The sequence below is a fragment of the Sander vitreus genome, chromosome 5 (genome assembly GCF_031162955.1).
Source record: "Sander vitreus isolate 19-12246 chromosome 5, sanVit1, whole genome shotgun sequence".
Classification (NCBI taxonomy): Eukaryota; Metazoa; Chordata; class Actinopteri; order Perciformes; family Percidae; genus Sander; species Sander vitreus.
Window position 1 is genome coordinate 31,647,154 of NC_135859.1, and position 15,941 is coordinate 31,663,094.

General features: G+C 38.7%; 1 protein-coding gene across 2 annotated transcripts in view; it reads right to left on the minus strand.

Annotated features, from left to right (window-relative positions):
- Window positions 1-5,169: 5,169 nt before the first annotated feature.
- Window positions 5,170-15,941, minus strand: part of LOC144518658 (spermatid perinuclear RNA-binding protein-like) — a 93,605-nt gene continuing 82,833 nt past the window's right edge. Inside the window, exons 14-18 of one of the 2 annotated variants that reach the window (XM_078251486.1) lie at window positions 15,550-15,684; window positions 13,456-13,596; window positions 13,244-13,367; window positions 13,055-13,105; window positions 5,170-7,068 (exon numbers count right to left, since the gene is read on the minus strand). In XM_078251486.1, the coding sequence (XP_078107612.1) occupies window positions 6,980-7,068; window positions 13,055-13,105; window positions 13,244-13,367; window positions 13,456-13,596; window positions 15,550-15,684 (540 nt within the window). In that variant the 3' untranslated portion in view covers window positions 5,170-6,979. Of the gene's footprint in view, window positions 7,069-11,515; window positions 12,936-13,054; window positions 13,106-13,243; window positions 13,368-13,455; window positions 13,597-15,549; window positions 15,685-15,941 lie in introns of those variants that run through there. The other variant, XM_078251488.1, reaches the window with a different exon arrangement.

Below are 15,941 nucleotides of genomic sequence, written 5' to 3' on the forward strand. Positions count from 1 at the left end.
GTATAAGAACAAGTTAACCGAGTCCAACGCGGGCCTCCCAGTCCACTCCAACTAAGATATGATAACACTTCTTTGCCCTCCTGTGTTGATTCAGCAGAGATATTGACAGAGGAACAAATAAGTGCAGAATGCAGTCTGGGACCCTATAGCGCCTCCCGGAGGTCAGGAGTTGGTTCTCCCAACGCAACACATGGGAAGAGTCCAGGGAGATTTTGTCAGCCAGTCTGGCAGTGTGAGGTACGTGGCTTGCAGTGAACGCGTTCTCCACTGAGTGGCCCACCAATTTGCAACAGATTCCCAGGAGCCGTCGAATCCTGGCCTTCAGATGAGCTGAGAGGTCCCCAAACCACACTGCGCCTCCATACTGCAGGATGCTTTGACTTGTTGACACAAAGAAAAGAGACAGGATTTCGCTGCTTGCTCCAAATGACCTGAGTCTCCTTAAAAAGTAGATTATCTGATGTACTTTGCTGCAGATGTAGTCTACATGGATGAATAAATGAATAAATTGGCGGTTTAGTAGCCTAAATGTACAGTTTAGGTTTCAGTTTGTCTCTGAATAAATGCTGCAGCTCCTCAAAAAAAAAAGTTCCAGTGTCACAATGAACAATGAATCGTTTTCAAAGCGAAATCGTGATTTGAAAGAATGCGATTAGCTAATCATGAAGACCGCGATTAATTCAACAATTAAAGGTGCAGTAGGTAAGACTTATGAAACTAACTTTCTGTCATATTTGCTGAAACTGACCCTATGTTCGAGTAGAACAACATAAAGCAGGTCATTTTTAAAAGAATCTGGCTCCTCTGGCACCACCTACAGCCTGTAGTGAGATTTGCAAAAAGCCAACGGTGCCTGTTCAGATGCACCAATCAGGGGGTGTCTAACTGCATGTCAGTCACTGCTCATGCACACGCATTCATTCTCCCTTGTGGGGGGAGGGGCTTAGGGGACCGTTTCGGGCTTTAGCAGAAAGGGGGGAGGGACTGAGAGGTTGTCGATGTTCAAATTCTTTGGCTAAGTCCTGGATCTTCACAATCCTACCTACAGCACCTTTAATGTTTGGTGTAACATTTGATTTAACATTTTTCATTCCTCTTTTCATTATTATATTTACTGTTTTAGATACATGCTGGAACAATGTTACATATCACAGATTGTTTTAAATAAATGTCCTATTTTCAGTGGATTTTTCATTTATTTTTTATTACTTGATTTAACATGATCGTAGGAGGTGCAGTATGTAGCACCTCCTCAATTAGACCCCCCCCCCCCCAAAATTGTTCAGGCCTAAACGCAACAAAGCAAAAAGTGCCACGGCAGTCAGTTGGAAAAACTCTGACAGATATGAGAGGCCGGGGAAGCCTGCTACAAACCAATCAACTACAAGTATCAGGAGACGCGGCTCACGTATGTGATGACGACAGGACGTAGTTTTGTCACGTATATTTCTTTAGTGCGCTTGCATAACTGCAGTGGAATTCCAAAACTAACTGGATCAAATGTTACAATGTAAAAACATGAACCTTGATCCGGACCTTGGTTCAGCCTTTCAGGTGTGAAAAGGCCCTCAGAGGAGCTAGTAGGTGGACTTTTGTCACCGCGCTAGCCGTTTCCCCCTGTTTACAGTCTTTATGCTAAGCTAAGCTAACTGTCTGCTGGTGGTAGAACTTTTGTTTAACTTTTTCTTTAAGTTGGGCCAGGCTTATTCTTGTTTCTTGTTAAGCAGATTTTCGGCCCTTTTTTAACGATCTAAGCGTTAAGCACATGGTGCAGGTGCGTTTTAGGGCATGTATAAATCCACTTTTGCTAGTTTAACGGGGGGGGGGAAAGGGTCTGTGCGCCAGGTGCATGGTTCAAAAGGGTTGTACTTAGTGTCTTAATTAATCATAGGTGTGTTGTGGGCGTAACATGTAATAAACCAATCAGAGTGCCATCTCCCATTCCCTTTAAAAGCCAGGCGTGTGTGTACCTTGGCGCCTTTGATTTTATGATGGAGGATTTGCTGAACAGGAAGGAGATTTTCAGGAGAAGAAACTGATCTGCTCGTGTGTGAAGTGAAAGCACACATCATAATACTATTTCACATTGTAATATTTATTTTTAATCTTTTGCATGTTTGTGTGCTGCTGCACGTCCCTGTGTGCGTAACAAGCATAGTGTGTGCGTGGTGTGCAAGAGCCTAGGCACATTTTCCTAATGTGCTGTTAAAATAACAATGAAATGCTGCAGTATTTAGACCAGGTTTTTGTTGGTCAATGGCGCGATCACCTTCCACTGCCTCAAGATAGCAAAATACGCCAAGAATTCACCTGAACACACCTCCCTGTAAGACCAGCACCCCCATGGGCGCACAGATGGGCGCATGTGCATTTGCTATTTAAACGATGACGCGGGCGCTGGACGGGACAACTGCGTTGGTCTTAAACTAGCAAAGACACTTGCGTCGGGCTTTGCGCTGCGCCGGGTGCAAAATATTTCCCTTTGAGTTAATAGACCTATTCTTTTGTCAAACTCCTGTTACCATGTCAAGAATGAACTTTAAATTATGTAAAAACTTATTTGTGGAGCTTTTACCATTATTTATTTATTTTTTATTAGTTTTTGCTTCAAAATGAAAACACGTCACACAACTCTTCTCCCCAGTTCGTCACGCTTTTACACCACAACGTAGCCGTGAACAGTCAGTAAAGCCTGGTGTACTGGAGAACAGCTGTGCAACGTGTTTTTATTTTGGTGGCCGGCACCTCGCTGTGTGTGCGTCTTCAAAGTAAGAAGTTAATTTTTGCTAACATATGCTTAACCTTTTAGCCTGACCGGAACAGCTGTTTTTTTTCAATGATCTTAATTATAGTCCCTCAACAAGACACTGACCTCTCTGCCAGAGATGGAAACTGTAGACAGGAAGTCCTTAAATATTACTGTTAAGAGGTTAAAAGCTTGTGTCTCCACATGTCGGCTGTTTAGCATTTAAACCAGGCATAGGAGCTTTAAAAATGAATGCTTTCATGTGTTTTTAATGACATATTTTTGGGGATTGTTTTTCACCAGATCAAAGGTTTTTAGACTCTCCTCTGAAAATCCCCCAAAATAAGTTTTTTTCCATATGAGTAAAAGGGGACTGAAGCGCTGTTAATAATAACCACTGCCGTAGGAGAAGTGAGAGTTTATTTAATAGACGTAAATAAATATTCCAGTCATAAACCAACAGGTAGAAACATCAACACTTTGACTGATGACAGGAGTGGTTATCTTCCTCTGCTGTGTGATGCTTCTGGCAGCAATAAACTGGATGTTACCTCAACAAGAAGTAGTGCTTGTTTTAATCCAGTGGTAAAATCAAATGTTGTAAGTCTGTTTTCAGTCTCCTGTGTTGTAATCTTCTTACTGCTGTGCGTGTCATGTAGCACCGAGGTGAGATTTGGAGAACGTCAGTGGGATACTGGAGATCAAATGCTCAAAAGCTTCCTGCAGAGTTACAAACACAGTGCCTCAGCTTTTCATTTAAACAGCTGATTTGAATGTCTTATTTTGGGCTGTTATTTGATTCTCGCAGTGTGTAATCAGACGTTTCTTTCACTCTCTTTCTGTTTCGCTCAGATGTAATTAGCTCCACAGCAGCCGAGTGGGACTGGAGGAATAACTTCCAGCCGGAAGAAGACGAGGTCAGGAACAAACAGCACACACATTACTCCAACTTCTTTCATTCCTTGTCTATTTCTGTTACACATTCTTTTTAATTTCCGGGCTTTTGCATGACCGTTACAAATCCGAAAGGCATCTCTGCTTTCACACAATAAAGACAAGAATCCCAGAACTCAAAGAAAAAATGTTGGAGCTGTACAGAACTATGAGCATGGAAAGTTCAGAAATGACAACATTGTTGAGTGAACTAATATGAGAATCAGTAAGTTAGGATTTAAGAGCATGCAAAGGCTGATTTTTATTCATATTTTAGCACAGAACAAAATTGCTCACAATCTTTACATTTCTTTGCTCTCAGTTCAAGTTAAGTGATATGAAATTGCCATGACCAAATCACACGGGATGGATGATACATATAGGATACATTTCCGTGTTTACAACACGCAGATGTTCATGTCATTGGGCAAACAAGATACTTATAGCAACATTTAGACCTTAAAATCCATGAACTAAATCATAAAAACCGAACAAAACATACAGTATACTCTCCCCTCTCTGAGACTTTTGACCTTCATGATATTGTGAAATCTTCTTTAAAAGTAGTAAAATGTGGTTTTACATTCTACCAGAGACATTCATCTACCCTATGAACTGTACATCATATGACATTGGGTGTCTAAAATATCCACATTCTGTCAAAGCATCGGCTCGTTAATCACCTTTCATTTGTTTTGCGTTTGTGTTCACATCATATGATCAGATTGAGTTGGTTTGAAGGTTCCTGAGTTGAATATTGCTTTAGACACTTGTGCTTTCCAGTCGGGCTGCAGCGAGGAATAATGCACCAAGAACATCTGAGAAGGTCATTTCATGTGGTGCTGCTTCAGCTTTATGAGTGCTTTAAATCTCTAAAATAGGCTTTTGCACAGTGGTGAACAGTGATGTGCTGATGGTGACTGGCGTTGTAATTTCTTTAACAGTACCTTTTGTTTTATTTTGTAAACTACGTTGAGAACAAGTCAATTGTTTTCACCTGTTTTTTGGGCAATTAAGATTTATTTTGATGAATTCCCTTGAAAGAAAGTTCCACATTTTCAGGCTTCCAATCTTCTTTTAGAATATTTATTAAAGTTTCAGTAGTTTTAACAGGCAGAGGTTAGAGAAGAGAGCTTGTGACCGGGAGGTCGTCGGTTCAATCCCCAGACCAACAGGATAAAAAAAATCTGGGTGGGAAAGTGAAAGAGCAGCGCTTGTCCCTCCCTCCCTCATTAATACCACTGAGGTGCCCTTGAGCAAGGCCCTTAACCCCAACCGCTCCAGTGGAGCTGCTCAGTGGCCATCAGATCAGACTGCGGTTGTGCTAGGCAGCTTCCAGGTGTGAATGTGATCAGGGCGTTCTTGCAAAAGAGAGGCTGCCTCTCAGTGAAACTCCCCTGAATAAATAAAGGTTAAATAAAAAAAAATAAAAAATTATGCAGTTAGCATCTGTCTGAAAGATGAAGGCTCCAAGCTAGCTGATGAGATGATGAGATGATTTTTTTTGTATAGAAAGTTTCACTCTTCAGTCAACATGATGCTGATGTTTTCTGTCCATATTTTAAAATAAATCTATCTACTACATTACAGAACAGTTAAATTGGAGCAACCCATCATTTTAACCAATGCATTCAACTACAGCGCTCATGTGTGCTCTCAGAGCATCATGGGAGCTGTAGTTCTTGAATGCTAACATACTAAGTAAAAGCTAACCACCTACAGTGCAGCTCTACAGTCAGTAAATGTTTGCTGAAATTTGTTTTCCAACATTTTTTTAGCTGAACAAGACAAGCTCATGCTAGCTCAAGCTCATGCTAATGCTGTCCAAGCTTGATGGGACTGAAAGATTGACTGTGGCTAGAGTGTAAATACGCACATAAAATAGGGGTTGGTTGTTATGGCGATACATACTACTGACCATGAGATGATATCAATTGAACTGAGTTATGAGCCCTTTAATTTCTCTGGGTGGATAGACAACTGTGGCCAATGTTACAAACACAATTTAGATGTTTATTATTTTTGCGTCAACGTAATGAAGGACCTCGATCAATTGGATTAAATTCCAGAAACAATTTCTTAATTGATTCCTTATATTTACTGAATTGCAAAGGGCTGCAAATAACGATTATTTTCTCAATTAATTCATTAATTAAGTTGTTTGGTCTGTAAAATGTCAGAAAATGGTTTAAAAACAAGTCAATCAGTATTTCCCAAAGCCCAAAATGACGCCCTCAAATGTCTTGTTTTGTTCACAACTCAAAGATGATCAATGTTATTATATTTCTTAATTAGCAGAGATAACCCTTCACTTTTTGGTCTGTAGTCTGAAATAAAACATAATTATGTTATGTCCTCTTCTGTTAATCGTCTTGTGACACCATACGATTTGTGTGTGTGTGTGTGTGTGTGTGTGTGTGTGTGTGTGTGTGTGGGGGGGTTGGTTGGTTGGTTGGTTACCATTGATTTAATTTTTAGACATGTAACAGCAGGAAACTTTTACAACAGATGACAAATTACAATTTAAAAGCTTATTAGTTGGATAAGTCATTAAATGTCAAGTTGTATGTGACATTTTTTATCCTGGTGCTTTTAAAATGGAAAATGACTACACAATCTACTACATGTAATCATGTTTAAATAGGGATTATATACCATCAACATACCAATACAGTGTTAAAGACAGTTTGTAAAATGTATTCAACTCTTAAGATTTATAGATATCTGAGAGTGCTTTAAATACAAAGCTACTTCAGTCACTACTGTATTTACATTCAGAGCTATATTATAAATATGTTGCTTCCCGTCGTTGGGTTTTACATATTCAAACATATTAACATGTTTATATTTATATATTTAAAACTCACATACATCCATATATATACAGATAGTAAATATATTTACATACAGTTGGTCACATTGTAGCGAATGTGCCGGTACTGATGGTCCGTTTGAATTCACCAACTCGAGGCAAGTCGCTTTGGAACACGTCGAGATTCCCGAAGGCAGAAGAAGTATTGCTTTGTGTTTTATTGACATTTTCTGAGCAGGTTGGGTCAAACAAAGTCTCGTCTGCGGCCTCTTCTCAACTGAAACCAGGCCTGGACTTGACAGAGTGTTGCCCGAGGTGTTTTCTCCTCCATATTGCTTTCAATATTGCTGCCGTGTCTCGTGTGGAGGGAGAAACCCGGAGGGGCGGCACCGCAGTAATTGAGAGGCGCTGACAGAGTTTAATAAGGGTGAGGGATTAAACGGGAGGCAGAGGCTGTGGCAGAGTCTGGTCTCGGGGCATCGGCGGGGTCAGAAAAGATCCTGAGGGCCCAGGTGGATGATAATAGGTGTGGCTAGGGTCTGCGGCTGGTAATAGGCACTGTCGATGTACAGGCCGCCTACAGACAGGAGACACCAGCAACCAGGGTTAACAGAAATAACATTAGTACTTAATGGATCATTGTTTTGTCATGAACATGAATGGGTGTGGGAAGTGCTTCAATATATGTGATACTTGAAAATTAGTCAGAAGACAAAGTTGCACATTTAAAGATTAGCTAATCTGTTTTTATTGTTGTAGCTGTTCTCAGGAGGCCTAAAGTAGCTCCCAGGATTCTTAGCGCTCAGGAGAAATCAGTAGATGTATGTGGGAAGTGCTTCTGTTACCATAGAATATAAATAAATGAATTCCTCGTTACCAACAAGGCGGGCCAGGGAGATACAGTTGTGTTCAAAATAATAGCAGTCCAACATCACTAACCTCATAAATAAAATTTTTTGGTAGAAGTGATATTTCTACATGGCAAATCATTTACTAGTAAGTGTTGTAGAGTCATAGAAAACCAACAGACCCAACAGTCATGACATGCATGCTGCTCATTCTGTGTAATTGAAAGGGGCATGTTCAAAATAACAGCAGTGTTGTGTTCAATTAGTGAGGTGATTGATTCTGTGAAGAAACAGGTGTCAATTATTGCCCATATTTAAGGAAGGAAGGAAGTAAATGTTGTGCATGCTGGTTATAGTGCATTTCACACTGAAATACTCAGCAAAATGGGTCGTTCCAGACATTGCTCTGAGGAACACCAGACTTTGATTAAAAAGTTGATTGGAGGGGGGAAAACATATAAAGAAGTGCAGAGAATTATAGGCTGCTCAGCCAAAATGATTTCAAATGCCTTGAAATGGCATCCAAAGCCTGAACGACGTGGGAAAAAACGGTCAACTACCATTCGCATGGATCGAAGAATAGCCAAAATGACAAAGGCTCAACCAATGATCATCTCAAGGAAAACCAAAGAAGACTTAAAGTTACCTGTGAGTACTGTTACGATCAGAAGAAGGCTATGTGAAGCTAAGTTATCAGCTAGAAGCCAAAGTCCCATTGCTGAAAAAAAGACATGTGCCACAGGACACATTGACTTGCCAAAGGAGAAATGGGGCAACATTCTGTGGACTGATTAGAGCAAAATTGTTCTTTTTGGGTCAAGGGGCCGCAGACAGTTTGTCCGACGACCCCCATGCACTGAATTCAAGCCACAGTACACTGTGAAGACAGGAAAGCATGGTGGTGCAAAAATCATGTTACGGGGATGTTTCTCATACTGTGGTGTTGGGCCTATTTATCACATACCAGGGATCATGGATCAGTTTCAATACATCAAAATACTTGAAGAGGTCATGTTGCCTTATGCTGAAGAGGAAATGCCTTTGAAATGGGTCTTTCAACAAGACAATGACCCAAAACACACCAGTAAGCGAGCAAAGTCTTGGTTCCAGATGAACAAGATTGATGTTATGGAGTGACCAGTCCAATCCCCAGACCTCAATCCCATAGAAAACCTGTGGGGTGACATCAAAAATGCTGTTTCTGAGGCAAAACCCAGTAATGCAGAGGAATTGTGGAATGTAGTTCAATCGTCCTGGGCTGGAATACCTGTTCACAGGTGCCAGAAGTTGGTCGACTCCATGCAACACAGATGTGAAGCAGTTCTCAGAAATAATGGTTATGTAACAAAATATTAGTGCAGTTATTCAAAGTAAAGCAAACAGCCTAATATTCCTTTTTCTTCACTTTCTGTAAAGGTATAACACAAACTTGATCAATTTTGGTCATGTTTTGATTTGGAATTGAATGTGCAGTGTTCTCAATGCATTGATATTATGGAATTAAAAGCTATTCTAAGGATTTTTAGCATTATTCACTTTTTTAAATGACACTGCTATTATTTTGAACACAACTGTATGTTAGTGTAAGTGCTGACTACGCCGTTGCTGCTGCAAACCTCACTAGTGAGTCCGCGACTTGCTGCAAATTGTTAATGTGGAAGTAGGCAGCTAGATCTTTGTAATGGAATGGTACACATAAAAATGGCTGCCACTCTGACCATTCTGCTATGTTGATTTGAATGGCCTTTCTTATTCATTTTATTTCTATGGCTTCAACCTTTGTGATCACTGAAAATTAGTCAGAAGACAAAGTTGCACATTTAGAGCAGGCTACGTACTCTGTTGTAGCTGTTTTTATTGTTGTAGCTGTTCTCAGGAGGCCTAAAGTAGCTCTCAGGATTCATAGCGCTCAGGGGAAATCAGTAGATTTGGTGCAGCCTGGCACATATTGACCTATATCAAGGACAGCAGGGACTCCAGCAGTGCTACAAAGTTGTGTTTCGCTCTGTGGCAGAGCTGAATTCTGGGTGTTTGTGGTCAGATTTGCAAAGGAGTTATTACAAGCTACTAATGTATGAAACAGCCTGGTGCAGCTTTATCTTAAAGGATAGTTCAGTTTTTTTACAACTTGGTTCTTATTTTTGTAGTTTTTTTAGTTTTTTTCCTCCGAAAATCAATTCACTGTTTGCCAAGCCCCGTCCCACTTAGTTACTGTTGCTAAGCCTGTCAAGCTTTCTGTTCTCGCACGGCACATACAGTATGTAGTTTTACAGTAACAGCAGGTTGAGAAATCAAAATTCATTTTTTAAATGATGGGTCCAAAATTTGTCTGATTTTAACGGCTAAATGAGAGCTGGTACTGCTAGATTTTTATTAGCTATAGTTAGCTAGCTAATGAGCTAGCATTACCTCCATGTGTTTTTCATCCTCACCAGTTGATGATCTTTGGTAACGCTTGGTACAAGCTAGGCATTAGGGCTGGGTACCGAATTCAATACTTTTTAGGTACCGACTGAATTCCCTCCAAAGTATCGAGTATCGCAAAAATGCCTCTTCATTCAATCCCTAAGGAGTAAATCGCGTCAGTGAGCCAATAAGCATGCAGCATGCTTCTAGCAAGATCTAATAATTCTGCTGATTGGCTGTCTAACGTTACACGTCGTAGAGACACGCAGGAAAAACTCTACGTAGTAGGAGCTGAAAAATAAACAAAAAAAATTGTGCCATAATGTGTAATGTTGTAATTTGTTTGTTTAATAAAATTGGTATCAAAAAAAGTAGTCACAGTATCGAAGATTTTTGAACGATACATTCATGCTAACTACTGTGTGTGCAATACATCAGAGCAGAAAAACACAGATTAATATGTTCCTTACGCTTCCACTATTATGTTTTCGCCTTTGGAAAGGCAGACACCACACTTCCAACTCTTTGTATACCGATTGCAGCTCTATGCTAACCGCTACAACATGTGGCAAAATCCAAAGTTTGACAAACTGTTTGTGCCTAGTTACAGTTGCTCAAGTATGATTGGTCAATTGCTGTTCAGGAGAAGGGGGGGTGAGCAAACGCATTACTTAGCTTAACGCTCTTACTTAGATTAACTTTGTACTTGCTGAGATCTGGGTACATGGCGACATCACTAAAAGGTCAGACCAACTGTAAACAAACTAACACTTTATTTCGAAAAGCAAGCTGAAAGTAAGAGCACCCGAAATAAACCCGAAAAACTGCACACATCTACAGTAAGTACAGTACATGTAGGTCAAACCTGAAGGGGGCTGTGAACTGTGATATTTACTACAGTTTGAGTTACATTTGTTCTTGTTTTCCAAATGTATTTGGCTAACCTGGTTTTTACCGACTTCTTTTTTTTTTTTTTTCATTGCACTTCCAGAACTCAGCAATAAACAGTAATATTATTAATATAAATAATGGTGAAAGCTCTAAAAATAAGGTAAGAGTTGTAATAAACCAAAATTATTATCAGTGGATACACAAGCTAAAAGAAGAGTGTGTTTGAAAATAGTACTAATATTACTCTACAGTATACTGCTGCAGGCAATATAATTCTTCTTTTGAAAAATAAGTAACTGCAAATCATACCAGTGTATGAATCATAATAAGACCTTTACGGACCACAAGTTACTCAGCACTTGACAAAAATATGCATTTATTTAAACAGAATATAACCTACAAACAGGTCAAAATAAAATCTCTCTCTGAAAAGAAAGTATTTTCCACTCAACACAAAAAAGGAATTAGCTCAAATGCTCAACAGTAACTGTAAACATCCAAACAAAAGGAAAAGGTTCCTCAGTGCAACTGATTATTGTAAACCTGTTTTTCTTTTATAGCCACAGAAACTTAAAACATTTGAAAACAGATACATTAAAATTCAAAACAGCAGCCGCATCCATGAGTGGTAGTTAAAGGAATAATTAACCGTTTGACAAAGAATCCCTCTGATCACTTACATGTTGTCAGGTTTCTATCTGTGTATTCGGTGCTACTTAGTTTCCTACAGTGGCTGTTTCTTTAGTTTCATATTTATTAAGCTCATTACGTTTGTGTTTTTAGTTCCCTATATTGGCTAGTTTAAATTTGCTATTGTGGTTGTTGAGTTAGTTCCCATACAGAGGATGTTTAGTTCCCTACACTGTATATTAAATGTAGTCTTTTTTTGTTCCCTACTGTAGTAAAAATCAATTAACATTCAAATCGTGATTCAAGCTCTACCGATTCATATTGTTTAATTTAATTACGTTTTTTTTTTGTATTGCATGTCTACTGCAATCACATGGGAAAAGTAACTACATTTACATACTGGGAATCGTTTTTTTTTTTTTTTTTAAATAGAAAATCGATGTTGAATCCAATCTTGAGCCTGAAAATGGATATTGAACATGACATTTTCTGTATCGTGCACCCCTAATATTTAGTAGTTGGTGCTTGATTATATATATATATTTATATATTATTTAGTAGTCTGTGTATGGTAGGTATACTTTAGTTCCAAACTAAATCATTTTAGTTCTTTGCAATGGATTTTTTTGTTCCCTACGTTGGCTACTTTTTCACAGTTGGTGTTCTTTTAAATCCCTAAAATAACATGTTAAATAATGTTAATAGAGATCAAATCAATAAATACAAATGAAATCAATATCCACTGTGAGGGACGGTTTCTTTAAAGGATTTTTGGTTCTTTACAGTGGGTGCTTAGTTTCTGACATTGAATATCTAGTAGCTGAACAGGTCCCCCCCCGCTATGGTGAATATTTAGTTCGTTCATCATTGTTTAGGGAAATTGACATCGTATTGAAAACAAAAAATACAGACACAGTAGGAAAACTGTTTCTTTGGTTCCTAACAGAGGATGTTTGGCTCCTTTCTATGGTTCCTTTTTTTGATTCCTACATTGGATTATTAGTATCTGGTGTGCTTAAGAAGCTTTATTTGTATTTAGTTTGCTTACTACACTATGGTGAATGTTTAGTTATTTCCCAGATAGACAATGTTTTTTTTCCTTACAGGAGATATTTAGTAGTCTTGTTTTTGGATTTTTTTTAGGTCCATAAAATGTTTGTTTAATTTATTTCCTTCTGTGTATGGAGGTTGTTTCCTATGTTGAGTGGTTATTTTGTTCCCTATATTAGATTTCCATTTAGTTCCTTATAGTCAATGTTCATTAAGCTCCCTGCAGTGTAAAAGTCTTTGACACACTGCAGCTCACTAAACGGTGAACCCGTTTTTTTTGTTGCATAATGGTTTGATGATCAAAGAGCTTTTTTGTCAAACTCTGTTCTGCCACACCACTTTCTAATGGCCAATTAAATCAAGCTAATGAGGGGACATGCTGTACAACATTGGTACTGATTGGGTATTCTGGTCAAATGTTTGTGGATTCCAGTGTTTTCTTTTGGTGTTTGAAGCTTGTGTCGTGAACATGCAGTAAAAGTCAGGATATAACTTTAACAAGTGGCTTGCTGTGAAGTGGGTGAGGGAGGGTCCTAATAGGGGTAGAGGTGGGTGATGGGGTATGCTGTGGGGACTCTGATGACTGGGACAACTACTGAGGGCATTCTGGAGGGAAAACCTGAGGAAGAGCAAAGAAAAAAAAAAAAAGAAAAAAAAAAAGAACTCAAATGTTGGGATGTAGTGATGAACAAATCAAATGGATGGATAGTTGATCAGATAGAGTGACTGTGAGTTTACCGTAGGGATGGAGGGCGCCTGCAGGGCTGTAACCATAAGGAGCACCAAAACCTGGGGGGAAAGAGGAGCAAGTACAGAACACAAAGTGTATTATTGTATCCAGGCGAATGAGACGATCCATCATAAACTCACTTTTGTTGTCTGAGACCCTATTTACCAAGAGGTAGTTTGTCATGCAGCTGGACTCACCTGGGGGGATGTATCCATGTGTGGGTGGGGTGCTGATGTAGGGAGCTCGGGGGATGACGGGGACGCGTGGAGGTCTGGCAGCGAGGGCCGGGAGAGTCAGCACCGAGGCCACAGGCCGCTTTGGCTACAAAAACACACATCAGGCACACATCAGCACTGAACATGATGCTGTTTAATTCAAAGCTGACTATGGAAACACGTTGTGTACTCACAGGAGGGTTGGGTCTTTTCTTCTTGTTGCTCGTAGATTTGGAGCCAGAGAACAGGCTGTTCAGGGCGGCGAGTGCTGCGCTGGCCTTGGCTACTTTCTTATTGGGACCCGTCCCCCGAAAAACCTGCTTGTCCACCTCCACCTATCAAACAACACACAGAGGAGGATGTCTTCTGATATAGTTTGTATAAAGAGATAATGTTTAATTTTTGTCTTGATGTTTTTCTCTTATTAGGGCTGGAACGATTAGCTGGTTAATGGATTGATAGAATTAGAGCTAAAACTACTAATTAATTAGTTGATTAACCAGACAAATTCCTGGAAAATAAAGGAACTATTTTAGTAATTGGTTAACTGTAATTTAGTTTTATATTTTCAGTTTCCAGCTTTTCTTTATCTTATGTGATCGTAATCGAGTCTTTTGGGTGTTAAAAAACTTTTAAAAACCGTCGTGGGCTCATGAGATGATGGGCATTCTTACATTTAATAGGCCAAATAATCATGAAAAGAATCGTTAGTTGCAATGTTATTTATTAAATCTAAATATTAAACACCTGCTGGGCACCGCTTCTCAAACTGTGCATCATGCAGAAACCGCTCATACGAACAGATTTGTTCTTAAAGGTGCACTATGAGTTCCTGCATGGTTTCAGTGCAATTTCATTTTTGTCTCAAATCATAGGCATCTCTCCTTGACCGGCTAGCTGCCTGCCCCCTGAACACACTGAAAACGCCCGGCACAGGGGTCGTAAACGTCAAACAAACACTAGGGGCACAGGCTGTGCACCAAAATACAACAAACCACTCCAGCCAATCACCGACAAGATGGTTGCAACTGTTATTGCACTAAGGTTATCATTGTCATATTATCATAATATGTACGGTTGATTTTGCACTAATTTTATCACTCCAATATTGTTATCATTATTGTCATGTGTAGTTTATTTGTGCACTACTATTATTCTCATATTATTCATAACGTGTACAGCTTATTTTTGCACTGATGTTATCGTTCTAATGTCATTGTTATTATGGCGTGTAGCTTATTTTTGCATTAACGTGTTCTACTAGTTTAATAATGTTTATGGATTATCCTTGCTATTTTTCCTGTATTTACTGTACTACTGTACATTACTATGTAATGTCATAAAAAGTCATAAAAAGTAATTATATAGTATGTCATAAAAACATAAAAAAGTCAAAGTAATGTAATTAAAAGTCATAGTATAGTAATGTAATTAAAATTCATAGTGTAGTATGTCATAAAAGTCATAGTATAGTATGTCATAAAAAAACAAAAAAGTCAGTGTAGTATGTCATAAAAATGTCAAAAAGTCATAATATAGTATGTCATAAAAGTCATAGTATAGTAATGTCATAAGTCATAGTATAGTATGTTGAAAAAAAGCCATAAAAAGTCATAGTATAGTATGTCATAAAAAGTTATAGTATGTCATAAAAAAGTCATAGTGTAGTATGTCATAAAAAGTTATAGTATAGTATGTTATAAAAAGTTATAGTGTAGTCATAAAGTCATAGCATAGTATGTCATAAAAAGTCATAGTATAGTATGTCATTAAAAGTTATAGTGTAGTAATGTCATAAAGTCCTAGTATGTCATAAAAAGTCATAGTATAGTATGTTATTAAAATGTCATAAAATATAAGCTAAAAGCATCAGCTAAATACATGTGATTTAATGATTCTTTGTTGATGAAACAAACACATCATTTATATTTGCCAAATGATTTTTTCCAAGAGGTGCCACACATGTATCATAAGAAATAAACCTCATAAGAAAACAAGATCCTGGTGCCAAATAATGTCCAGAAAATATTAAATCAAAACACATCATATTTGTACTTATATTTGTACAAACAAAATAAACCCCTTCAGAGTGATTCAGAGTGATTTCACTGGATGAAATTGGTTTCATGTTCAGCTGTCTTTTCTGGCATGTTTTAAAACGCGAAGATGTTTTGATATGCAGGAAGCACCAAACATCAAACACGTTCCCTTCCTCATCAATTCCTAATAAGTCCCTCTGAAAGGAAGACAGGAAATCTATGAAGTTGTGTGTGTGTGTGTGTTCATACCTCTATGATGAAGCGCTTGTCGTAGCTGCTGCCGCTCTCTGATATCAGCTCATATTTGAGGCCGCGGCGTTTCTCATTCAGCTCCATCACTGGGTTTTTACCTCCCGCTGTCAGGATCGGACCGGGAGCTCTGGACTGCAGACAGATGGAGAGAGAAGAGAGAGTCAGGCCTTACATTTGTTAGATATTCCTAAACGTACTCAAGTGCTCATGTTTCCACAAAGTAAGGCTAGATTTCCTTTAAGCCCTGTCACATGAATCTATCCCTCTGTGTGTAGAACAGGATACAGTCCAACTATCCGACCAAATGTAATTAACTGACAATACAGCCAAAAATCAATATCACAATTATTTTACCTCCATAACAATAGTATGAAAAATTATTATTATTA